Source organism: Cyanistes caeruleus, chromosome 25, assembly GCF_971803275.1.
Source record: "Cyanistes caeruleus chromosome 25, bCyaCae1.hap1.1, whole genome shotgun sequence".
In the NCBI taxonomy this organism is placed as follows: Eukaryota; Metazoa; Chordata; class Aves; order Passeriformes; family Paridae; genus Cyanistes; species Cyanistes caeruleus.
In genome coordinates this window covers 5,919,336-5,944,234 of record NC_141725.1, presented here as the reverse complement: position 1 = coordinate 5,944,234, position 24,899 = coordinate 5,919,336, and the positions used below count along the sequence as shown (strand labels likewise).

The following is a 24,899-nucleotide window of genomic DNA, read 5'->3' as shown; positions in this document are numbered from 1 at the left end:
GTGCCCCCGCTCCGCTGCGATGCTGGGGGTGAAATCGCCCAATTCCCCAAGGGCTCCATCACCCCCGGGGCCGTGGGCACGGTACCGGTTATTGTCCTAAAAGCCGGCCCCGGAGAGCCCCAGCGGGACAGGAGACTCCAATGACCCCCCTATGACAGCCACCCTTCCCCGAGGGGTCCTGAGCCCCCGGGGGGCTCCAGGCCCTACCCTGATGCGAATAATCCGAATAATCCAAACAATGTGAATAAACTGAATAATTCAAGTAACTGAATTTGAATAAACAGAACAATCCAAATGAACCAAATAATCCGCAAAAGGGCTCTAACGCCCCAGGCCGTTAGCTCCAGGGGGGCTTGTGGCATTTGTGCAGGGCCCCACTGGTGACAACGTGGCCTGGTGACACGGCAGGGCCGTGGCGCGGCGCCGTGAGCCGACAGAAAGGGCTGCTGAGGCAGGGTGTTTATCCCCAAACCCACTGATGCTATGAGGAAATTAAAAATTATAATATTTTCTTAAAACAGCCATTGGATGGGGGAAAGTGCTGGCAAGAGGCCCCTGAGAGCAGCGTGCTGGAAGAGGAGGGTGAAAGGCTGAGCGTTGGTGTTTGTGGGGGAGAGAGGATGGCGGCGGCTTGGCCGGAACAGCCGCGCTGAGGACAAAGGAACACGAGGCGCGGGAGGCCCCGGCAAACCCCATTTCCCGTGTTCCCCTCCCCGCTCCCACGGCCTCCCCTCGGCACCAGAACACAGAAAGCAGCGGGATGTGGTCGCTCCCGCCCCGGCTTTGCCGGCTGACACGGAGAACACGCCGGGCTGCGCCTCGGCCGCGTCCCGCTGCCTTCCTGGAGCCGCCATGGACGGATGGACAAGGCTCCGGCCCAGGGCTGGCAGCCACGGCCTGGATGGGCTCGGTGCCGGGGCTGGGGGGATCGGGGCACTCAGGACACGTCTCTGGCCTGCAGCGCCCAGGCTCCGCGTCCTCCCAGGGCCCAAGGCTCTGCCTCGACACAAAGTCATTTCTTGCCCCTGCAGATGTACCGGAGGATTAACCCAAAGCCAACACAGCATTTCCTGCGGCCCGAGAGGGCTCTCGGATATTGGGAAGGAATTCCTCCCTGCCAGAGCTGCCCAACACGGTTGTTCATCACCCCTGACCCAGCTCGTCGCACAGCAGTGGCAGACAGCTCCCAACCCTGTTTCTGTTCTGGCAGGATGCTCTGTGGAACGGAATATCCCTCTGGCCCGTCCAGATCAGCTCTGCTGGCCATGATCCCTCCTTGTGCCTCTGCTCCCTGGCAGAGAAATGTCCTTCACTTGGGAGTAAGCACAACTCAGCCACAACTACAACATGGGCTGTTACCAACATTATTCCCACGCTAAATCCAAAACACAGCACTGGACCAGCTACTGGGAAGAAAATTAACTCTATCCCAGCCAAAACCAGGACACAGGCACCGGCATATATGCTTTTATGTACATAAATACATATTCCTGGCATAGCTGTTCCCAAGGACAGGTGATGATTCAGGCCTGTCACACGCAGCACAGTGAGAAACCTGCCCCCAGGTGAGGCAGTGGGGCTGCAGTGCAGGGCTGTTCCAGCCCCACGTGCTCTGGGATGATCCAGTCAGGCTGTACCTGGGATACAGGTATCTCTGGGATACAGGAATCTCTGGGATACAGGAATCTCTGGGATGCAGGTATCTCTGGGATACAGGAATCTCTGGATTCCATGTTCCCTCTGTCCATGCAAAGCTCTGTGTGATGGAAGCTGAGCAAGCAGCAGTTCACAGGGGTAAAGCTGGCCAAAGCTGGGGAGTGCAAAGGAGGCCTGTGGCTCTGGGGAAGAAGGACCTGGGGTCTCCACCACAGGTGGAGATGGAGGGGACACTTTTAGCAGGCCCAGGTGACATCCCCTCTCCCATCTACCAAAAACAACCAGCATTACACTACCCCAGCTCACCTCTACCTCAGGCAAGACAGCAGCAGAGGGAGGAGCAGCAGGCATGTAGGAAACCATCCTGCAGCCTGAAAAAGCAGCAGAAAGGTGAACTGGAATACTGGGAGAGCAGCCAGGAACCATCAGGCTGTTCCCTGCTGTGAGGGGAATGTGGCTGGAAGGGGAGCAGGGATCTGCCACCCACCTGTCCTGGGAGCTGGGGTGAGCTGCTGGAAGGGGAGCAGGTCTGGGGGAGCAGAGCAGGCACAGGAGACAGGAGGGTCCTGCTGGGGTGACGAGCGGGAGAGCAGCAGAGACCTGCAGCATGTCCTGACCCAGGAGAGTGTTCTGAAGGCCTGGGGGGACCAGAAAGGTTGGTGGGCTTTGCACAGCAGTGAATGACAGTGACCCAAAGCTGTCCCCTCCATGGGCTCTGCAGAGCTGCCTGGACAGCTCTGGAATCCCAAGGGTTTGCTTCGCTTACCTGAGGAACAGAACCAAAGCTCCTCATGGCCCAGCCCTGAATCATCGTTATCATCACTTCTCGTGCCTGTGCCTGCCCCAGGGAGGGTGACCATGGGGAAGGTGACACAGGGAAGGTGACAGTGGCACTGTGGCAGGTACCATGGCATGGAGTCAGTGCCCTGGGAGAGCAGCAAGAGCATTTCCTCTGCAGCAGATGAACATTTGCAGTGGGAACTCCAGTGTCACATGGGCCCCAAAGGGACAATGCTGAGCTGTGTCACACCACAGAGAGGGCAAGGAATGGCTCCCAACACAGGAGCCCGACCCTCCAAATCCCACACACACCTGCGGGGTTTGCACTCAACAGAAAGCCCACAGGTTCTTCGAGAGAAGCTCGAGGCTGAGGCTCCAGGCAGAGGCAGCTGAAGGCAGCAGTGCAGGGCTGAGGGACAGCTGAGGGCAGCAGTGCAGGGCTGAGGGACAGCTGAAGGCAGCAGTGCAGCAGCAGTGCAGGGCTGAGGGACAGCTGAGGGCAGCAGTGCAGGGCTGAGGGACAGCTGAGGGCAGCAGTGCAGCAGCAGTGCAGGGCTGAGGGACAGCTGAAGGCAGCAGTGCAGCAGCAGTGCAGGGCTGCGGGACAGGGGCTCCTGGCTCCCACAGGTGCAGGGCTGGGGTTCACACCTGAGGGTCCTGCCCGGGGTCTGGATGCTGCAGCTTTGCTCAGGGCTGCACAGAGCTCCAACCAGCACAGCTCCTCTCCCTTCCCCAAACGCGTTTCTCCACTTCCTCCCACGCCCTTCCCACGCCCACCAAACCTCTTAGGGACGATTTTATCTCTGATTTAATTCTGTGTCTTTCATACAGCACCGAGGGTCACAGAAACGATTGTGCAAACCTTTGCTCTGACACTGCAATCCCCCATATCCAGTGTCCTGGCCCTGCAGGCAGTTCTGCCACCCAGCAGGAAATCCCAGCATTGATATTTTACCCAAATATCAAAGCCACACATCAGATATTAAAAACTTGCTGGTTAATTTTAATTACTGGTTATCACTTCTCACATTCCCCTGTGCCCCATGACAGCCACATGAAGGTGCATCATGCAGACAGTGCTGTTTCACTCAGGGGATGAAACAGAACCTGTGCCATGAGACTTTCACCATCCCCACCACAACTGACCCACTGGGGCACTTCACACCCTTGAACCACCTGGCAGCTGGATCACTGACACGTTACCTGAGGATGCAGCACTGGTCGTGTCAGGCTGGCACTCCAAAATACACAGGACTCATTTCTGAGTTCCCTGTTCCTGTAAAAAAAACTTCATTTCATCAACTCTTCACAGGACAGACAAGAACAACTTTTATTTCCCTTACAAACATCACAATTGTTAAAAGCCATTGGTTTGCTTCAGTTTTAGTACAAGATATCAAACACCTCAGAACTGCATCGAAAACTTAAACCCAGACCATTCTGGGATCCTGTGACTCCATGACAGGCTCCCAGGTGATGACAGAATGTGGAGTTTGTGTCCCACAGACAAATGCACAAGGACTGTTCCCAGCACTTCAGGTGACCAAACCAGAGGCAAAAGCCACAATTTGTAGCTGGAGAGGCTCAGAGTGGACGTTGGGAGCTGCTTCTCCATCAATGCAATATGCATTAATACACACCAATGGGTCCAACAGCCAGAGAGGCTGGGTGAGGTCTCCATCCCTGGGAGGTTTCCAGACTCAGCCAGGTCCCAGCTCTCCAGAGGCTTTTCCAGCCAGCATTCCCAGCTCAGTCAGCCTCAGGATGAGGATTCCTTCCAACCCCAAAGCTGAGGAATGACAATTGTTTACATTTTTGTCAGCTTAACAGCACATTTTTCAGAAACTATTGGCACCCCCCCAACCTGAATGGCAACACAGAAGCAGAGCCAAGGTCTCCTGCATCCAGTGGCCCAAAACAAGATGACTCAGTCACTGTAATAGCGTTAGAAGACTTCAGATAATTTTTACCTGTGCCTCAGTTTCCTCCCCCGCTGATCTTGGAAACAGACAACAGGAAGCTTAATTGATGTTTTCAAACCAGTTTTTGAGAGCTGAAGATGAAAAGGCACAAATGGAAAAGAATTAACTGGAGTTTTCAGTATTTGTTATAGCTGTTAAAAAGCTCTGAGCTCCCTGAAGTCCTGCACTGCTGGGCCCTCTGCAAGGATGAAAACACAAACCAACTCCTGCCCTGAAAATCCCAGCAAACAGAGAGGCAGAAGGTTTCATCATCAGGTGTCTGCTGGGGCCAGGCACGGGCTGGGAGAGCCCATCAGACTCCCCAGTCCGGGGAGCTTTGCCAAGAGAACATCAGGATGATGACGATGGGTCACACCACAAACGCCACGTCCTGCTTCCCTTGCTGACAACATCTGCAAGGAGCAGCTGGGGGACAAACTGGGGCTCAGCTCCTGTCCCTGCACCCTGCAGCTCCAGTGATGGGCAGCTCTTGCAGGAACAGCTCCCAGGCATGGGGGGATTGTTGGGGTGTCTGTGCAGGGCCAGGGGCTGGACCACCAACCCCCTGAGGGTCCCTCCCAGCTCAGGGTGTTCCACTGTTCCATCACCCCAGGCCAAAGCACTGGGGGATGGACACCCTCTGACAGATCCGTGTCTCCGGGGAGGACAAAGAGCAGCTCTGAGCACCTGTCATGGCCCCGAGGGGCCCTGATCCTCACCTGCAGCCCCCCAGCCCCTCACCTGCAGCCCCCCATTCCCTCACCTGCAGCCCCCCATCCCCTCACCTGCATCCCCTCACCTGCATCCCCTCACCTGCAGCCCCCCATCCCCTCACCTGCATCCCCTCACCTGCATCCCCTCACCTGCAGCCCCGCCCCGCTGCCAATCACCCCGCGGGGTATTTAACTGGGGCGCCGCCCCGCACTCCCAGTCTCACCAGTGCCGGCCGCGGAGGAGGCAGGTAAGGCTGGGCTGGGCAAGGTGTGGGAGCTGGGGGGGTTCTGTGGCTTGTCCGGGGGCTCGGGGTGGCTCCCCAGGGCTGGCCCCTGGCTGGGGGTCCCTGCTGGAGGAGCTGGCTGTGCCCTCTGGAGAGCAGGAGCTGGAAGCTGAGAGTCTCGGGGATTGGAACCAGGTGATCTTTAAGGTCCTTTCTAACCAAATCCATGGTGGGATTCAAACTCTTCTCTAAAGGCTCCTTCCCAGCTTTGAGATGGCTCCTTGGTAATTCCATGGATCTCTGACCTGCCATTGAGCAGTTTGGGATTTAAAATCTCCTTTCTGCTTCTTGTCTGCTGAGGATCCTGGCTGGGGGATCCACAGGAGATGACTCCCAGCAGTCACCTTCACCTGCCCGGCCCAGCCTGGTGTTTGGGGACGGTGGGGACCAGATGGATCCTCCAGGGCAGGGGACACCCCGGGGCCAGGTGGGGCAGGGGACACCCCGGGGCCAGGTGGGGCAGGGGACACCCCAGGGCCAGGTGGGGCAGGTGACCAGCCGGGCATTCCCTTCCTTGTGACAGCCCTGCCCGGGGTTGTTTCTCGTGATCCTTTGGTGGAGGCACGAGAAGCGAGTGTGACAAGAGAGCTCTTGCTCAGGAGCACCCTGTCCCTGCAGGGCTCTGCCAGCTCCCAGAGGGAGCTCTGGCAAACTGGATTAGTATTTCTCAAGACTAACAAGGCTTGAAATGTGGTCATGACTACCCTGAGCTGTGCATGGCTGGGAAGGATTTCAGTTTCTGAAGCTGGTTCTGCTGAAAATTCTGGATGGAAATGTGCTGAGCTGCTTGCTCTGCAAGTCACAGCTTCCAGGTGAAACCAAGAGCTCTGTCCTCGTGGAAAGACTGAGAACTACTGAGAAGCTGTTTTAGTTAAAACTTCCTTTCCTCTTTTCTAGAACATCTCTGTTCAAGCAGTTACTGCCCCAGTGGTGGCCACTGGTTGTGATGTTTAACTTCTGCTGGAGGTGGGTGGGAGCCCTGCATCCATCAGCAAGGGTGGCTTTGATCTTTGAGGTGTCCTAGTGCTGCTGGTTAATCCAGGAAGGTGAGATGGGCACCTCTGCCAGCCCTCCTGAAACTACTGCCCTCAGGTCAAAGCTGGCAATCATTTGATCTTCCTCCTAAAACTAATTCTGTCCTCAGGGCATCTGCAGCCCATTCCTTACAGGCATCCCATGACCCACTTCAGCATTTTTGGGAACTGGGTATCAGTGGCAAATCTCGAAAAGAATGCAAATGGGTGCTTTAACCACAATTGGATTCCTCTGCCCTGATTAGCCCTCCCTGCTCACATCTAAAGCACTAAACTTAGCTTTGTTCTCCTCGATGGTCATTAAGGAATTGCCAGTGAAGCCTCTGAACCAGCCATGCTGGCTGTGGCTCTGTCTCCCAGGGTAAAACCCCTTGGAAGGGAGAGAAGCTTCCTGAACATGAAGATCCTTCAGGACCACACACCAGCAGCCTGTTCTCATGGAGCTGAGCTGCTCCCCACAGCAAAACCTTCCAGCCAAGGGGAGTAAAGAACCAGCTTCATGTGCCCTGGTCACTGCCAGTGACAGAATTCAGGGAGATGCTGATCTCCAGTGACAGAACCAGGGGAGTTCCTGGCTCTTCTGCCAGTGAGGGATGAGGCAGGGAGCAGCTGGGTGGGTCTGGTGCCACTGTCATGCTGTTTGGTGCCAGCCTTTGCTCCTTCACTGGCTGGCAATGACCAGGAGTTCAGCTCCTGATCCCAGAAAATCTCTTGACCTTGATGCTAGAAAAGAGCACTGAAGTTTCATTGTTCTGAAACCATCTGTCTCAAGAGCTTTCTCCAGCAGTGACCTAATATTTCACATTTAGCAATGGTGTGGAATCATCTGATCATCACTTTCATACAACAAACCACAACCAAAACAAAGTGGTGCTGTTTCTGTTCCTCTTCCCACTGGGATTTCCACTCCCAACCATCCTGGCTTGGCTGCGGCTTCTCCAAAGGATTCAGAACCACCTGACCCAGAGTTGCCAAGCACTGGGCTTTCCTGCAATCTCTGAAGTAAAGCAAGGGCTGCTCAGCACTTCTGCAAGGGAAAGAGAAAATAAAACCACGCTGTGGATATCTGCCCACACTGCAAATCTGGGCATTGCAAAACATGGATTTCTCCTACACAGCAGAGAACAAACCTTGTTCCAACATGAGTGTGCTGAAGGATGGTCCCTGGCAGGCCCCAGCCATAATTAACATGGGATCCCTGTACTTCAGAGGCTGATCTAACCTTACACCCGTTTTTAAATCAGCCAAGGAGTTACTCCTGAATTATTCTAACATGAATCCTCCTCTGTTCCTTTTGCTGCAGTGTCTCAGTGCTGGCCCTGACACCAAGGCCACCACAGTGTCAAACTCCACAGTTTGAGCTTTTTCCACCTGGCCAGGAGTAAAATAGCTGAGCAAAAGGGGTTGTTTGTGATTGTGTTGAAAGAGCTGTGCTTTGCCCCTAAGTCAGCCCTGCTTGGCTCCAAGGCAATGACAGACCTGCCTGAGGGAGAGGGACAGCACTGACAGCAAACCTCGTGGACTTTGGGACTCGGATTTTATATTCAGCCTTGCTTTGTTTGGAGCAGTTTTTACAACTCCCCCCAGCCTGGTGAGGATCCATTGGTGTTTTTGCTGTGCAGATAAACTGGGGAAGGCTCCCAGATGAGCTCCCAGGAGAGGCTGGAGGTGACAACCTGTGTGACAGGTTTTGCTATAGGCATGTGGCACTCGGCATCCCTGCCCTGCTCAAATCTCACTGAATTCTGACTAATTCAGTGGTTAATGCAGCAATATTTGGTGTTTTGCCAAGTCACCTCCTGGGATGTCCTTGGCCAGCGTCAGAACCCAGTCCAGGGCTCACAAATGCTGGTTTCACTACTCTCCATCTCTCTGTTCCTGTTTCTCACCAAAATAAAAACCTTCCACAAAGCAAAGGACACAACAAAGAATACAATGGGCTCCACCACAACTCAGATGGGGAGTTCTTTCGGGAAGACTCTGCCAGTGAGCTTGGAGCAGTTTGGGAAGAATCTTGGTTTGAGTTTTTTCCACTGGAAAATGTCATAGCAAATCTAAGAATAGGAATTGACTGGCAAAGGAGAGAAAAGCAGACTCTGTCCTGAAGAACAAATGTGCTGAAATCCTGCTGTGCCTAAGGCTCAGAGTAATCCTGGGTTTATCAGCAATACAGGAGTGTCCAGATGCCTCAGGAGATCTGTGCTGGGGAACCAATACCCATTTGGATTATTGCAACAGTGTACACTTCTGCAGTCCCATTATGTCATGAGAATGTCTCTGAGCCCTGGTGCCACAGGAAGTGAGATTTCCTGCCTTGCTGCCCAGTAGGATGGGAGGACAAGTCTCCAGGTAGCCATGGAATGCTGCAGCTGGGAAACATGGCTCATCCTCCAGTGAAAACTCCACGGGATTTTTCATGTTCTTTCACAAACTGGTTATATTGTTATATTTTCTCTCCCCTCTCCAGCTGAGGAGGGGGTGATGGAGTGGTTTTGGTGGGTACCTGGTGTGCAGGGTCATCCCACCCCACAGAGAAAACACAAGACAGATAAAACAGTTCTCACCCATTTCTAACCTGAACCTTCCTGGGAGCAGCTGAATGTCAGATCCCAGCTTTGTTGCCCTCTGCTTTTCCCCTGTTTTGGCAGGATTTTATTTCTTTGGAGGCAATGAAGTTGTGCTCATGATGCTCTTGTTTTCCTTCCAGCTGCAGCTGAAGTCAGTATGGCCTCAGGAAAGACCCCAACCCCAGAGCTGCTGAAGGCTGAGGAGCAGCAGAGTGTGGTAGGTGCCAGGGCACACACTGCAGTTAAATCACCCACTGACATGGTGCTGCTGAACCTCTGCCAGCGCCCCAAAGCCAGGCTGGGGGGACAAAGATTAGCCCTTTTTAGCTGTGGCCAAATCAAAACCCCCTCAGTTCAGAAGGTAATTGTTTTGCTCAGGAGACAACTGCAGGGCTGTGAAGTGAAGGAAGTAGTTCTGAAACAGGAGCAATTACAGGTCCTACTTCCACATCTGGTTTGGTGCTGAAACCAGTGTGACTCAGAATTCATGAACACAAAGTTCAGACTTCTTAACCCCGGCTTGTTCACTTGGTGGAGGCCTTTGGATGAGTCTCCTCAGCTCTGAGTTAAAGAGGGATGGATTTGCTGGGACCTTTCTGGACACATGGCTGTGTTCACCCACCAGCTCAGGCTGGGCTCTAATGTCACCATTTCTCTTGGGTTTAGAGCGCTGTCAATCGAGTCACCAGCCTGCCCTTGCTCAGTTCTGCCTTCAACCTGGTCTCCTCTGCCTACAACCAGACCAAGGAGTCCCACCCCTGCCTCAGTGGGGTCTGCAGCGTGGCTGAGACCGTGGCTGCCGTGGCTGTGGGCAGCGTGGTCGGAGGGGCACAGCCCATCCTGAGCCAGCTTGAGCCACAGAGTAAGTGCAGGGCTGGGGGGACCCTTGGACAGAGGGAGGGGAGGGGAGGTTTGTGTGCCTGGAGGGGGATCCCACCCCCAGCAGCACCTTCTCCTCCACCCCTGAGCCTCCACTCAGCAGCTCCCCGACACTGAACTGCCTGGGAATGAAACTGTTCCCAGGAGAACCAAAGTTTCATTTCTTTCTGTTACCACGTAGTAACTCCCTGCTCGCTTGCTCTCACTCCAAGTTCTGACCATCCCAAGTGGGAGCTGTGTCAGTCTGGGACAGGGCTCAGTCTGCCTTATCCCAACACTTTTTAACCCTTTAAACCCAATTCACCACTCACCAAGGGTAGCTGCTACACTGCAATTGGATCAAAGTCTAGTTAGAAAGCTGGGAAGGCAAAATGGAGACTATTTGAACCTGCCAAATTTTAGTGTTTGTTCACTTTTATCAAGACATCCCACCCCAGAATGATGATTTATTTGAGGGGGGCTTGTTTTCATGAGTGTATGCTGAACTGGCCATTGCAGGGTTAAAAACCCATTCCCAAATGTAAGAATAAACTGGTTTATTCCTGTTGTCTCTTCCAGTTGCCCTTGTGAATGAATATGCCTGTAAAGGTCTGGATCAGCTGGAGGAGAACTTGCCCTTCCTGCAGCAGCCAGCAGACAAGGTAAGGAAAGGCTGTTCCTGGGGAAGCCATGGCTCCATGGAAGTGTTTTGGGTACACAGGAATATGGGGAAATGAATAAAGCTCAGCAGCAGGGAAAGCTACAGAGGTGCCCTCAGCATGCAGGAGTGAACACTGACCATGTCCATGCCAGTTTGGGTGTGCTCACCTCCCCGGCCCTCCCACAGACTGCAGGCACAACTAACCCGAGGGGAAAAGCTTTTTCAGGGAGGGAAAACACATTCTGGAACAACAACAAAAATCTCTCTCTGCCTCTCCCTGGTGCAGGTAATCTCAGACACCAAGCAGCTGGTGTCCACCAAGGTGACATCTGCTATGGACGCTGCCTGCGAGGCCAAGGAAGTGGTGGCTGATAAAGTCACTGAAGCTGTGGACCTCACTAAAAGTGTTGTTGGGGACAGTGTCAAGCTGACCAGGTCTGTGGTCACCTCTACTGTCAGCAGCGCTGTGGAGGCTGCCCAGGGTGCCAAGGAGCTGGTGACCAGCAAGGTGACAGAGGCTGTGGATGTCACCAAGCACATGGTGGAGGACAGCGTTGACAGGACCAAGTTTGCAGTTGCCTCTACGATTGTCAATGCTGTGGAGGCTGCTCAAGGGGCCAAGGAGCTGGTGACCAACAAGGTGACAGAGACTGTGGACCTCAGTAAGCACCTTGTGGAGGACAGTGTTGACAGGACCAAGTCTGCTGTGACTTCCACCATCACTGCAGCTGTGGGGGCTGCCCAGGGGGCCAAGGACATGGTGGCCAACAAGGTGACCGATGCTGTGGACAAGGTCACCAAAGCTGTGGATGTCACCAAGCACATGGTGGAGGACAGTGTTGACCTGACCAAGTCTGCAGTTACTTCCACGATTGTCAGCGCAGTGGAGGCTGCTCAGGGGGCCAAGGAGCTGGTGACAGACAAGGTGACCAAGGCAGTGGACCTCAGTAAACACATCGTAGAAGACAGTGTTGACCTGACCAAGTCTGCAGTTGCCTCTACAATTGTCAGCGCTGTGGAGGCTGCCCAGGGTGCCAAGGAGCTGGTGACCAACAAGGTGACAGAGGCTGTGGATGTCACCAAGCACATGGTGGAGGACAGCGTTGACAGGACCAAGTCTGCTGTTGCTTCCACCATCACTGCAGCTGTGGGGGCTGCCCAGGGGGCCAAGGACCTGGTGGCCAACAAGGTGACCGAAGCAGTGGACCTGACCAAAGGGGCTGTTCAAGACAGCGTTGAGAAGACCAAATCTGTGGTCACCTCTACGGTCGGTACAGCTCTGGATGCTGCCTATGGCACCATCACCAGCAAGATCAACACAGCCCTGGAGCAGGGCAGGGAGGCTCTCCAGGGGGGTGTGGAGATGACCAACTCAGTGGTCACCAGCAGCATAAGCAAAGCCAAGGCAGTGAGCCAGGCAGTGGCTGGAGGTGTGGAATCTGTCCTGGGAATGTCAGAAGATCTGGTGGATCATTACCTCCCGATGACTGAGGAGGAACTAGGTAAGAAAATACTTACCCGGCGCTTGTAGACGCAAGTCCTTTCCCACCTGAGTAGAGAGCACCTGACACAGCAAGACTCAGCTTCTGAAGCAGACAGGTAGCTCTGAATTTATCACCAAGTTGCCGGCTGTCAACACCAAATTGCCGTATGGTATGGACAGAGTTCAAGCATTTGCTGGCTGGTCCTTACCCATCAGCCTGAAAGTAAATAACCATGTGGGTTCACGCTTCAAGCCCTCCAAGTCTGCTTACCTGAAGATTGAGCAGGGACTAACCTGCCTTTGACACATGAATGACTACAAACCTCCTGCTCCCACAGCAAGCTTCAGCCTTTGTGTTTTCCAATGGGTGACTCAACCTCTTCCACCCCTCTGAGCTGGCAGTGGAGCCCAGCTGCAGCTCTGTTCTTGTTTCCTCCAGGTAAACTGGCCACCACGGTGCAGGGGTTTGGCGTGGCCTCCGTGGAGGAGCAGAAGAGGCAGAGGAGTTACTTTGTGCGCCTGGGCTCGCTGTCGGGCAGGCTCCGGCACAGAGCCTACCAGCTCTCCCTGGCCAAGCTTCAGGGCTTCAGGCACCGCACCCAGGACACCCTCTCACGGCTGCAGCTGGCAATAAAACTGGTACCAACACGCTTTGCCCTTCTTCCTCCTGTCTGTAGCCCTTCCTGCCCTGCTCTCCAGCTGGAAGCTCTTCCTCCATCCTGCACCAGCTCAGTGTCACCTTGGATCCTTCCCTGGCAGGGAAGCACTCGTGCCTCTCTCTGTGTGCTCACAGTGCAACCTTTCCTCTCATTTTTCCCATCAGATTCAATCTGTGAAACAGGAGGTTGGCCAGAAGCTGCTGGAGGGACAGGAGAAGCTCCACCAGCTGTGGGTGGACTGGAGCCTGACCCAGCCCAAAGGACACCAAGTCAGAACTGCCAGCCAGCCAGAGGTATCCCCGGAAGGCGCAGAGCAGCCCCGCTCTGGGCGCTCCCCGAGCTGTAACTGAGCTGTTCTCTCCCGGCAGGTGGAGCCGCGCACTCTGGCCATGCTGCGCATCATCACCCAGCAGCTCCAGCCCAACTACGAGAGCCTCAGGCTCAGCATCCACGGCCTCCCCAGCAGCATCCAGGAAGCTGTGTCTCAGGCCACTCGACACATCCACAAGCTCCACAGCTCTTTTGCCAGGGCCGTGTCCTTCCAGGACCTCTCCAGAGCCACCCTGGCCCGGAGCCAGGACCGTGTGGCAGAGGCGCGGAGGTCCCTCGATGTCCTCCTGGAATATGTCACTCACAACACCCCTCTGAACTGGATTGTGGGGCCCTTCAGGGCCATGGCTAAAGTGGCACAGGACAGCAGAAAGCACAAGAAGAAAGAGATGAGGAGTGATAGAAAATTACCCAAGCTGGAAAAGGCTCCACTATCACAGGAGGTGACAAAGGCACCTGAAGAGCCAAAGGGAACCAACAGGCTCTCAGAAAAATGGTATGAAGTGCTAGAGAAGCTGGAGGAGAAGGCTGGGAAGGACACAGATGTGGCCCTGGCTGCCAAGGAGATAAAAACCACTGCACCAGAGGAAGATCTCTGATAAACCCCAGCTCTTCTGGCCAAGGCTACTTGGCTAGAACAGCACTGATCTTCTAATTGTGTGCCCACTTGTGCCACAAGTGCCTCTGCTCTGAATTTAGAGTCAGATGTAGTTGTAAGGAGATTTGATAGCCAAGGTGGGGAGATTCTGAATCTTGATTTACTGTTTTTAAATCCAACTGCTGTGCTGAAAGGGGAGATTGAACCTGCACTTCAGCTTTTTAACTCAGCCCAGCTGTAGCTGTGAGTGGCTGAATCTTGCTAAGACAAACTGTGGGAGAGATGTGATCTCAACTTATTTTTAATGCTGAATTTGTTTTTAATTCACCCAAGCTGTGGAACTCTTGAGAAGATGCTCTGCTTGACCTTTGATACCATCTCCCACCTTCTCCACTTTTAAAGGTACAACTTCCTTTGTGCCTGTTGTGCTTCCGGGGAGGCTTGGCCCTGCAGCACATCTGGCACAGCTGGGGGCAAGGAGCTCCTTCTCAAGAAGAGACTTCCCTTCATGGATCAGCCAAACACTTTCTCTTTCATGGAGAAGCACTCAGCAGCGTGGGGTTTTCTTTAATCACCTTTCCTAGTTCTGTGAATGACTGCAAGGATTATCTGTGAGTAACTCCATGTGTGAAACACTTCACAGCCATTAAATGAGGCAGCTTTTCCCAGGAGTTACTCTGCCATGGAATTAGGATATTCTGTTATTAAAATAGGGGGGATTTTAATCCAGGTGATGGTTCTTTCCTAGAAAACACTACGTTGTAGTAATTTCTAATGTAGCCTATTTTGGTAACTGTTCCTGGCATTGTCCCTGTGCCAGGGCTGGTGAGCAGACACTGGAATAAAGCCTGACCTGCATTCAAAGCCATGTGGGTTTGTGTGTATCTAAAACTGCAGGGTTGTGTTCTACCCTTACCTGAGCTGTGATGAAGCCTTGCCTTTAACAGATCTTGTCCCTGGCCATCTTGTCTGTTCCCTGCTCTTGCTGGAGGGGAAAAACAAAGTGCCTTTAGCAGGTCCCATGCTTTCTTAAGCAAAAAAATACCTTTATTTTTTTTCCCTGACTTCTGCCTGTACTCCTGAGGCTCAGGTGCATCTGTGCACGTCCCACCACTCTTCATCCTCACCCCTAGCTCCCTCTGCCCCCCCGGATCCTGGCTCTGCAGTGCTCGTTCCTGTTCCAACAGGAAAGGTCGGTCCCTGCCTGTCCCCAGCGCTCTGCCACCTCCGGCTGCTCGTGCGGGGGACAGCGGGCAGGGCTGGCCCTGGCTGGGGAGGGTGGGGGGTGGCTCCTCCGGTCCCGGGCCCTCCTGCTCCTCCGGTCCCGGGCCCTCCTGCTCCTCCGGTCCCGGGCCGGGCTCTGCTCCCCGCCCCGCCCGCGCCCATCGCCGCTTCCGCGTGCCCCGGGCCCCGGCCGCAGGTAAGGCTGATCCCTGTCCCGTCCCTCCCTTGCCGGGGGATCCCTGTCCCTCCCTCCCTTGCCGGGGGATCCCTGTCCCGTCCCTCCCTTGCCGGGGGATCCCTGTCCCGTCCCTCCCTTGCCGGGGGATCCCTGTCCCGTCCCTCCCTTGCCGGGGGATCCCTGTCCCGTCCCTCCCTTGCCGGGGGATCCCTGTCCCTCCCTCCCTTGCCGGGGGATCCCTGTCCCTCCCTCCCTTGCCGGGGGATCCCTGTCCCTCCCTCCCTTGCCGGGGGATCCCTGTCCCTCCCTTGCCGGGGGTCCCGGGGCTGCCCCCGCTCCAGCTCCCTCCCTCCCTCCCGCTCGCCCCCGGGGGCAGGGCCGGCCCGGGGAGGGAGGGCAATTGGGCAATTGCAGGGTTTTCATGAGACAGGAAAACAAAACTGAAACTGGAAACTTTCCCCAGTTGAGAATTATTTCCGGGCGTTTGCTGGGGCTGCCTTTAAATAGGGAAAGGTTCTGCAGCGGGCTCGGGCAGCCCCGGGAGCAGGGAATCCTCTCCTCCCCTCCAGACACTCCCGATGGTTAATTAAAATCCCAGCAGAGGCCCGGGGTGAGTGCAGGGGCTCAGGGATCACCTGTGGAGGGGGACATAAACTCTTCCAATGAAAGAAGGACCTGGAGCCAGTCCACAGGAGGCCACGGAGCTGCTCCAAGAGCCAGAGCCCCTCTGTTCTGGAGCCAGCCTGGGGGGGCTCACCTGGAGAAGCTGCAGGGAGAGCTCAGAGCCCCTTCAGGGCCTGAGGGGCTCCAGGAGAGCTGGAGAGGGACTGGGGACAAGGCCTGGAGGGACAGGACACAGGGAATGGCTCCCAGTGCCAGAGGGCAGGGCTGGATGGGATAGTGGGAAGGGATTCTTTCCTGTGAATTTTCCCTGATGACACAGGTTATCGGCTGGAAAGGGTTTCCTCTACACCTGTTTCATTCCTCGACTGCCATCACAAGGAGCCTGTGAGACCCCTGGAACCAGCTGCCTGGAGGAGACACTTGGATTTACCTAAATATAGCATTATTTCATCAATCATTTTAAGCCAGTTGTAATTAATGTGAAATGAATGCAAAGAATGTGCTCTTTGCTTAATCACAGAGTTGGAATAATGCACTGGCACAGCTGCAAGCACGGAACAGATGCAGAAATATTTGGGAGGTGTGAGAGAGCCTGGCAGCTCCAGGAGCATCCCTGAGCACCCACATCACCCCTCTGAACGCTGTCCTCTGCTCTCCTCACAGATTCCCAGCACAGAGAGGCCCCAGGGCCCAGACGAGTCCCTGGCACCAGAGGTTTGTGTGGGACGAGGAGCGCGACCGGGGCACCCCGAGCCCCACGGGGACACAACCCTTTGCCACAAGATGCTTTTCCCATCCCTGCTGCAGTCTGTGGTCGGGGCCAGCAGCTGCTGAGATGGCACAGAGCGCTGAGCTGCAGCCGAGCTTCCAGGACCTGTTCAATATTCTGTCCCAGGCCCCACCAGAGAAACTGCTGAGCCTCAAACTCAAACTGAAGCGCTTCACACCTGGGCCCTGCAGCAAGTTACTGCAGGCTATGGTCCTGCTTACTCTGGGGCAAGAAACGGATGCAAGAATTTGTCTGGATGACTTGAGGGATACCCAGGCAGCCCAGTACATCCACCAGATCAAACTGGGCGCTGCAGGAGCGCGGGAGGACGGGGAGGATTTGCAGCCTCCCCAGCTGGATGCAGGTGCCGTGGCACTGCTGGCACAGGCGTACGCGGTGCTGGCACAGGAAAAGCTGTGCAGTCCCGAGGCCAGGGACAAAGCCTGCCAGGCTGCTCAGCGGGGGCCACTCAACAGCATCCCAGCCGAGGAACAGGACAAACAGGGCTCTGCAGCCAGCAGGGGCTCAGGGGACAGGCTCTGGACGCTGAGGTCCCATGAGGACGCAGGATTTCCCCACACAGCCAGCTCCCACCACGTGGCGAGGAGTTCACCACTGCAGATTGGAGGCAACTCAGACTTTTCAGGCCCACGGACCTTGTGCTCTGTGGGGAGCTCCTCCCTGTCCAGCTGTCTGGAGATCAGTGCATCACCAACAGGTGTTTTTCACACCCAGCCCTGTGTCCCCGAGTGTGTGCCCTGGTCCAGCCGTGCTGGACACCGTGACAGGGACGCACAGAGCCACGGCCCGCAGGAATCCAGCTGGCCCAGCACAGCCAGCCCCTGCCCTGGGCAGGACACAGCTGCACAGGGGCCCCAGCCAGAGGAGGCTCTGCAGGTCAGTCCCTGCCATCCCACCCCTCTCCCCATTCCGGAGACGCCGCTGCCCTCGGAGCCTGCCCAAAGCAGAGATGTGTCCAGCACAGTGACAGAGCCTCACACACCAAGAGAAAAGCAGGATGAAAAGCGATTATCTACTGGTGTCCCTGACCCAAGGGCTGCAGTGGATACTGCTCCTTCCCACGAGTCCATACAGGATTCCTACATTCCAGCAGGCATTCCCTGTAACTCTGCACCTGCTTCTACTTCAACCTGTTCCCTTCCTCCTCCCACCTATTCCATATCCTCAACCCTTCCTCCTCTTCAGGAATCTCACTCCAACCTATTCCATACCCCTCCCCTGCACTCATCCCTCTCTCCAGCCCGGCCTCCTGCTCTCTCAGCTGTGGATCCATCAGAGCCAGATGGTGCCAAGTTCTTCACGTTTGTTGTCCTGCACGCCAGTGAAGATGAGATTGTGGCCCACCGGGTCAAGAACCTGCTGGAGAGCATGGGGGTGTCCAACGGTGCCACGCTCAGTGAGGATTTCTTCATCGCCGGACGCAGCCACATGATTTGCTTCCAGGAGGCCATGGAAAACTCTGCCTTCATGATCCTCCTGCTTACCAAGAACTTCCCCTGCAACCTGTGTCTGTTCCAGACAGACACTGCTCTCATGCAGTCCATTCTGGACCCCTCCAAGCAAGACTCGGTCATCCCGTTTCTACCCAAGGCAAACGCCCTGGAGTGCAGCCGGATCCCCACAATGCTCAGTGTGCTCGTCACCCTCAACGAGAGCTCTCCCCTCTTCTCCAGGAATGTGCACAAGACTTTTAACCCCAAGAAGATCAGGGAGAAGAAAGCCCTGTGGGACCAGATGCAGAGAAGGAAGCTCCAGGCCCGTTGGGAACGGCACCAAGCCCTGCAGAACTTGGCTGCCCTGAGCCTGGGCTCCCCTCCCTGGGTGCCTCCAGCAGTGCCCCAGCCGTGGCCAGCAGCCCAGCACTGGTGTCCCCCTGCCCCCATGGAGCTCCCTGCTCAGCAGGGCCCTCCCCCTTCCCAAGCACAGCTCCCCCCAGGGCACTACAACATCACGCCAGGCCCCGGGGGGACCCCAGCCCTCATCATCCAACACGCCCGCATGGTCCAGATCGGGAACCACAACGTGATGCAGGTGGAAACTGCCCCACCTGGGCCAGGGGACAGCCAGGAGCAAACCAGGCACAACGTCTGACCTGGCAGCCAAGGTCACAGACAAAATTCATTTCAAATCCTGGATTAGAATGATTCTGCTGGGACTGGGACTATCATTCTATGCATCAAGAGTGCCATCTTCCTGAAGCACAAACTCAAATTCTTCATCTTTTGTTGGAAAAGAGATGTGGTGATCTCTTGGAACCACTTTTCCTTATTTTCAAGTAACTGAGAAAATTATTTTCCTGATTGTCTGGAATTACTTGAAGATTTTATAAATAAATTGCAATTAATTTATTTGTGTTCCTCTGGTTCTTTCCTGTAGAATTAGAAAAAGGATAGTCAAGGGCTAAGTGGAAAACTATTCTGCATGTTGGCTGGGAGATGGCACTGACCAAATTATTTGAGGGACAGTCTGCAAGGGATTCTTTGGGAAGATGCCTTTAAGGAAAAAGCGAAAACCCAAAAGCAGTGAGCAGAGTAGTGCAGAGGGATGGAGAAACCCAGGAATGGGGAGTGGGAAGGGTAATTTTGCAATGAGCAAGGGCTGTAGCAGGCTGGTACCGACTGAGCTTTGACAGCAGGAGGGCACCTGGAGCAAAGGCCTCGCTCCTCCCAGGCTCCAGGCACAGCCATTTTCCTGATCGTCAGCAGAGGTCACCCCAAAGCCACCCAGGGCCTGCAAATGGGGCTGTTCCCTCCCAGAGCAGAGCCCGGAGCCTGTGCCGGAGCAGGGCAGAGCTCACAGGCTCCTGAGGAGCCGCTCCCGGTGCTCAGCACAGGAACTGACCCCATTCCAGGTGTTCTGCAGCTCTGTGTGTGCTCAGCTCACTCCCTGGCTTCCCCAGCAGGCTCCAGGAGGATCTGAGCCCATCCCGGCCCTGGGCCTGCGCTCTCAGCCTCATTCCAGACCCCAGCCTTTGTCCAAGAGCCCCAAGCCAACCCCTGAGTGAGACAGACGTCACCAAATTCTGAGGAGACTGAGCTGCCCCCAGCTCTTGGCTTCCAGCTCTCAGATTGGATTTTCACTCTGCAGGACCCAGTGACAATGGATTGACTCATCTACTCCTTCCAGAGCCTGCTGGCATCCTCCAAGTGCTCCAATTCCTTTTATTTTCCCGGTTTCTCTCCTCCACAGCACCATTAAGAGGTGCTGTGTTACTGCAATTCCTGTCCCCTGCAGCTGGTGCAGGACAGTCCCTCCCCTCGGGAGCACTCACACATCCCTCCTCTCCTGCTATAAATAATCATGCCAAATTAGTCAACTGGAAGCTGCTCCAGCTTGTAAACAACCTCAGCACAGCCACATCCAGCGTGCTTGGATCACACAAAGGAGAGGGAGAGCTGTGTCTGGGCTACAGGAGGGTCTGCAGCCACCACAGTGGAGAAAAAACTCCTCTCTGCCCAAGAATTAACAAAATAATCACTGAAACATTGCCCTGCTCCCCACAGCTCCATGTTTTGCCTACATGGAGCTGGCCCTACAGTCAATCAGGCCTGTTCAGTGTAATTACCCCTAAATCATGCATTTTTCTCACCCTGTAATTACTATCAACATTTAATTGCTGGGCCCTCTATGTAATTACAGATTATTTATGTGTTTAAAAAAAACTGAAGCCTTTTTCATCACACAGAATATTCTTCTCCTTGGGGCTGCTGCACCTGACTGGATCCCCCAGCTCCCTGACCACAAGAGCCCAGCTCCAGAGTTGCTCCTGCCTGGATTAACTCCCTTCCCACCTCTCTCCTGCCAGCAGCCCTGGCTGCAGATGGAACTGCCCTGACCAGCCTGAGACCACCTGGCTCCTGGCTGGCAGCTCTCTCCTCACACACCTGGACAGCACCTGCAGCAATGTCTGCGTGGGAGAAGCACAGGCTCTGCAGACACTGCTTAAATGGAATTTCCAGCACAAAGGCACCACCATTCCTCCAGGCATCAAGAATAAGGATGGAGCAATTAATGACAGGACAAACGTTCGAATATTTTATCCACCCACTCTCCTTGGGGGAGACCAAGCATTTTTGGGATCCAGGTTCCTGTGTGGAACTAACTCCAGTACCATTAATTCCTCTGTTTTTATTGTCCCTGATGGATTTGGGTTTGGAAACCAAACTGTTGACATTGTGTCGCTCTTTCTGCTCGCTGCATCCATTGTCCCACGTGTGTAAGACAAGTAAACACTGTTTGATTTGCATCCAAACATAAAGCAAAACATAGAAGAGGTGTAATTTCAGTGTCAGTGTTACTCTTTTCCCAGGGAAATGTTTGCCACTGCAGCACAGATTGGTTTTTTCAGGTTTTTACAGGAGTAACCATGAAATGAACCAATAACCAATTGCCTGTTAATTGCAAACACCCCAGAATTCCATACCCAGTGTCCCATCCCTGAGAAACAAACTGAAAACAGAGGAAAACATCTGAATATAGAGGCTTATCAGGAAGAAGTCCAAGGCACTTGCATTCTAGCAGCCATTTTTTGTTTTATTATTTAAAGTTAAGAGCGCTCATCAGCTCACAAAGGAACAAATCCCATTCCTGCAGTTTAGTTCAGGTTTCAGCCAAAAGGAAAAAAAAAATAGAAGGCAGCTAAACTAACTCTGCACTTTACAGCTCAATTAAAGTTAAACTTCCTCGCTTTATAAATAAACGTTATAGTTAACACTGCAAAATGTACTGGCAGATCTACAATATCTTGAAGGGGCAGAGCGTGGTTATTGAGGCTGATAAATACGAGAAGCTTCAGTAGCACAGAGAGCGAGGGTGGGGCCAGGGGTCTGCTCTCCCAGGTGGGACCTTTCCCAGAGCTCCAGGCAGCTGCTTCCCTCCTCAGCTGTGCTCCCCACCCTGCTCAGGGCCAGGGAAGGAGCCACGGGCTGCCCACCACCCCCTGCACAAGGACAAACTGCTGGAAACTCTTTGTTTTCCACCACGGAGGGTTCTGCTCATGCTCAAAAACCTGCCCTGAGACTACAGAGTTAAAAACAAGGTGGGTGCAGATCCTCATCAAAGGAAGGAGCTTGCCCAAACAGCAGCCAGGTGAGATTTCAAATTCCACCTTGGAAGTAGCACCATCCTCAGTGAAGTTACAAAAAAAATTAAAAAGGAAAAAAAAAGAAGACTCAGAAGCCCAAACCAGCTGCTAAGAACCCACTGCATGAGGTTTCAGAATGGGGCAGTAACAGAGCCCAAGCAGGTGATACCAAAACCTCAGAAGGACAAGGAGGCACCTTAAACTTTCATTTCTTGCTTCTTCCTTCAGCCCACCTTGGTGCAAACCCACCACAGACACTCACTTGCTTTCATAACCCACTCCAAGCACCTCCACACTGCAGGTACCTCCTGGCCTAAAGGGCTTGCAAGAGCTCAGCCTCGAAAATAGTTCAGAATGTGCTGTTTTGGCTCCCAAACCGTCCACATTCACCCTTCCAGCTCAGTCCCTGCTGCCCTCTGGAGCCAAAGAACATCACGCTGGGAATGGAGCGAATGGGTGTGGAATGGACAAGCCAAGGGCCTGAACACCACATCAGGATTTTGTTCTTAAAGTAGTTTTTTTCCTCCCCATTCATAAACTACAACATCTATGGATCAAACTGTATAACCAGAACTGACCTTCCTCTATCCTACAGGATTGGAGAAGTCTTGCAGCATAGATAGGGCCTGGCTCTACGAGAGAAAAAACATCCCAGCTTTATGCACAATCATGGAAATCTCAGGCCTTTAACACCATTTGCTACTTGGCCAACTAAGAGAGAGACAAACCCCATCCTCAGCACACCCAGCCCTGTGCCATCCCTGGGCAGAGCTCGAGCCCCTCGGCTGTTGGGCATGGGCTGTCCCAAACCTGACAGGAGAGAGGGGAAGGGATTAGCTGAAGGATATTTTATTCCTCACTCACTTTCTATCTGTTGGGTGTGTGGGGTGGGAAGGGCCAGAGCACGTGGGGGATGTGTAGCTGCTCCAAAGCTGAACACTGAGTTAATCCAGCACTAACAGGAGAGGCAGCAGGTCCCAGGGAATCTCCATCTCGTCTTCTCAGGACACGATGGTGGCTGTGACCTTCTGTGGACAGACTGCACTGGAGAGAGCTGGTACCTGAAGGTGGCAACGAGGGACAGCCATGAGCTCTGGGGCCTCCTCCTCCCCTGCCCCGACACGCCAGCTGGGTGGTGACAGATGGGGACAAAGCTCAGCACAGCGACGGCCCTGGGCACTTTGGCACAGCCAGCCCGAGCCCTCCAACTGCACAACCTCAGCGGGGTGGGACAGGCTGGGGACCGTGGCTGTCGCGCCCTAGTGCAGCTCAATGAAGGCTTCCAGCTCCTCAGGGATGAATCCCTTGTAGGGAATCTTGTGCTTGTCCAGGGCTCGAGCAGCAAGGCACTGGAGGGTGATGTAGTTGAAGGGCTGCATGGTGCTCTTGGTGAGCAGCTTCTCGTCCAGCAGCTCGTAGGCCGTCTGCTTGAAGGCGTTGGTGGCGTCCATGTGCGCCCCGGCCTCCATCAGGGCGCTCATGATCAGCGGGCAGTTGTTGCGGGCGGCCACGTGCAGGGGGGTGTTGTTGTCATAGTCCCGGCTGTCCGGGTCTGCCCCGCACTCCAGCAGCAAGTTCACCACGTGCAGCGACGGGAATTTGCCCACGGGGTAACGCCCCACCGTCGTGGTGTCTTTGTCCACGGCCATGTGCAGGAGCGTGAAGCCGTTCTTGGCGCGGGGGCTGCACTTGAGCAGGCGGTAGATGGTCTGGCGCTTCTGGTGCTCCTGCTCCGGGGTGCACTCCACCTTCTCCAGCAGGAAAACCAGGTGCAGGATGATGGCCAACGTCTTGGTGAACTGCGCCGAGTCGGCCACGGGGTCCTTGCCGTGCACCAGGGCCCTCTCCACCTCCCGAACCCCTTTGCTCAGCACCCCGATGAGGTCGGAGAAGCCCAGGTGGGTGGCTAAAGTGCCTTTGGAACGGTCCTGGAGCACGTAGGAGTAAAGCTCGGCAAAGGAAAGAAAACTGCTGGCAGTCATGGGGCTGAGGGGCTCCAGGTTGCCTTGCTGCATGTCCAGGGCGTACTTCCACAGGTTAATGCAGCGCTCGAAGTTGCCGGAGTCGGCGTAGACGGCCCCGCGGTAACGGATGTAATAGGAGGTGTCGGGGTGGGAAGGGCCCAGGATGCGCTCCCGAATCAGCAGTGCCTGCATGCGCATCTCGTCGGGGTCCGTGATCAGGGCTTCCAGCTCCTCCAGAGAGCTCACCTCCCGTGAATAGTCGTAGGCCAGCACCAGCTGCCGGGGCTCGGGCTTAGGCAGGTACTTCCCGCCCTCGCAGCGCAGCTCCATCGCCCTGCGCCAGTACTTGTGCGCTCCCAACAGGTCTCGTTTCTTGTCCACAAACGTGGCACCCAGCAGCTCCAGCGCTTCCACTGCAGCCTCTCGAGTGCAGAACACGTTCGGGACATCGTCGTGACTGGAAGCTGAAGCACCACATCCCTCACAGCCCTCTTCAGTACAGCCCCTCTGATGGCTCCCGCCGGAGGCACAGGTCCCACTCTGGCTCCCCGCAGCCTCGTCCTGCTGCAGCCCCCCCTGGATCAGGTACTCCACGATGTTGGTGTGGCCGGTGACACTGGCAGCGAGCAGAGGGGTCATGCCATAGCCGTCCTTCTCCATGCGGGCCTTGGAGCGGAGCAGGAGCTGCAGGATCTCCAGGCTGCCCGACTCGGCACAGTCGTGCAAGGCCGTGTTTCCCTTCACGCTGCGCCGGTTCACATCGGCCCCTTTCTCCAGCAAGTACCGGGCGATCTCCCGGTGCCCTTTGTAGCAGGAAATCATCAAGCAGGTGTGGCCGTGCCTGTTGGCCACCTCCAGGTCGGCCCCGCGCTCGCCCACCAGGTACCGCACGATCTCCAGGTGCCCATCGAAGCAGGCGGCCCGCAGCGGGGTGGAGTTGGTCAGCGTGGTCTGGTTCACCGAGGCGCCGTGGTCCAGCAGGCTCCGCACCACGCCCAGGTGCCCGGCGGCCGAGGCCGCCCACAGCGGCGGGGCCCCCTCGATGGTCTCGCCGTCGAAGCTGACGGAGCCGCCCTCCTCCACACGAGCCCCGCAGTGATCCAGCAGGTACTCCACCACCTCCAGGTGTCCGTGCCGGGCCGCGATCAGCAGCGGGGTGCTGCCGGCCCCGGGGCCGCCCCCGCCGCCGGGCCCCGCCGTCAGCGCCTCCAGCTCCTCCCGGCTGCGGCTGCCCAGCAGCTTCTGCAGCAGCTTCAGCTTCCCGTCGCGGGCCGCATTGTACACGGCCGTGCGCAGGTCCATGGCGCCAGCAGCCGCCTCCAGGCCATGGACCGGCGGCGGCGGCGCAGCCCCAGCGCGGCGCGGGGCGGGCGGGGGGCGGCGAGACCCCCCTGCCCTCAGCGCGGCGGGACCTTCAGCGTCCGGGCCCGACCGCCATCTCAGGCTGCGCCG

General features: G+C 55.5%; 4 protein-coding genes across 8 annotated transcripts in view; 2 read left to right on the top strand and 2 right to left on the bottom strand.

Annotated features, from left to right (window-relative positions):
• Nucleotides 1-7,101, bottom strand: part of UHRF1 (ubiquitin like with PHD and ring finger domains 1) — a 20,267-nt gene extending 13,166 nt beyond the window's left edge. The window contains exons 1-6 of one of the 2 annotated variants that reach the window (XM_086863031.1): nt 5,335-5,755; nt 4,407-4,489; nt 4,077-4,225; nt 3,043-3,712; nt 2,144-2,929; nt 1,963-2,027 (exon numbers count right to left, since the gene is read on the bottom strand). Coding sequence is in view for 1 of the 2 variants with exons in the window: in XM_086863030.1 (XP_086719156.1) it covers nt 1,963-2,027; nt 2,144-2,294; nt 3,640-3,712; nt 4,407-4,489; nt 5,335-5,646 (684 nt within the window). In the remaining variant the exon portion in view is untranslated. Of the gene's footprint in view, nt 1-1,962; nt 2,028-2,143; nt 2,930-3,042; nt 3,713-4,076; nt 4,226-4,406; nt 4,490-5,334 lie in introns of both variants that reach the window. The other variant, XM_086863030.1, reaches the window with a different exon arrangement.
• On the top strand, nt 5,332-14,448 carry LOC111940165 (uncharacterized). Of its 2 annotated transcripts, XM_086863035.1 has the most exons (9): nt 5,332-5,358; nt 9,136-9,212; nt 9,662-9,857; nt 10,433-10,515; nt 10,801-12,016; nt 12,437-12,636; nt 12,821-12,949; nt 13,025-13,482; nt 13,987-14,448. In XM_086863035.1, exons 2-9 carry the CDS (start codon nt 9,153-9,155, stop codon nt 14,153-14,155), a joined length of 2,511 nt encoding a protein of 836 aa, XP_086719161.1. In that variant the 5' UTR covers nt 5,332-5,358; nt 9,136-9,152; the 3' UTR covers nt 14,156-14,448. The 2 variants fall into 2 exon arrangements, with proteins under 2 accessions (XP_086719161.1, XP_023798509.2); XM_023942741.2 differs by lacking the exon at nt 13,987-14,448 and having other exon boundaries at nt 13,025-13,667.
• FEM1A (fem-1 homolog A) lies at nt 7,171-24,899 on the bottom strand. 2 transcript variants are annotated; one of them, XM_086863040.1, is made up of 4 exons: nt 22,348-24,899; nt 22,062-22,115; nt 14,501-14,569; nt 7,171-7,455 (listed from the first exon to the last, which is right to left on the bottom strand). In XM_086863040.1, the coding sequence occupies exon 1, from the start codon at nt 24,747-24,749 to the stop codon at nt 22,743-22,745; it is 2,007 nt and encodes a 668-aa protein (XP_086719166.1). In that variant the 5' UTR covers nt 24,750-24,899; the 3' UTR covers nt 7,171-7,455; nt 14,501-14,569; nt 22,062-22,115; nt 22,348-22,742. The 2 variants fall into 2 exon arrangements, with proteins under 2 accessions (XP_086719166.1, XP_086719165.1); XM_086863039.1 differs by lacking the exons at nt 7,171-7,455; nt 14,501-14,569 and having other exon boundaries at nt 20,913-22,115.
• TICAM1 (TIR domain containing adaptor molecule 1) lies at nt 14,738-18,748 on the top strand. Of its 2 annotated transcripts, none has more exons than XM_086863038.1 (2): nt 14,738-15,004; nt 16,274-18,748. In XM_086863038.1, exon 2 carries the CDS (start codon nt 16,446-16,448, stop codon nt 18,489-18,491), a length of 2,046 nt encoding a protein of 681 aa, XP_086719164.1. In that variant the 5' UTR covers nt 14,738-15,004; nt 16,274-16,445; the 3' UTR covers nt 18,492-18,748. The 2 variants fall into 2 exon arrangements, with proteins under 2 accessions (XP_086719164.1, XP_086719162.1); XM_086863036.1 differs by having other exon boundaries at nt 14,787-15,004; nt 15,930-18,748.

Coding starts and splice junctions, on each gene's coding strand:
- FEM1A (XM_086863040.1), bottom strand. CDS start 24,749: ATGGACCTGCGCACGGCCGTGTACAATGCGGCCCGCGACGGGAAGCTG.
- LOC111940165 (XM_086863035.1), top strand. CDS start 9,153: ATGGCCTCAGGAAAGACCCCAACCCCAGAGCTGCTGAAGGCTGAGGAG. Junction 12,950..13,024: donor GAACTGCCAGCCAGCCAGAG/GTATCCCCGGAA, acceptor CTCTCCCGGCAG/GTGGAGCCGCGCACTCTGGC. Junction 13,483..13,986: donor AACAGGCTCTCAGAAAAATG/GTATGAAGTGCT, acceptor CCACTTTTAAAG/GTACAACTTCCTTTGTGCCT.
- TICAM1 (XM_086863038.1), top strand. CDS start 16,446: ATGGCACAGAGCGCTGAGCTGCAGCCGAGCTTCCAGGACCTGTTCAAT.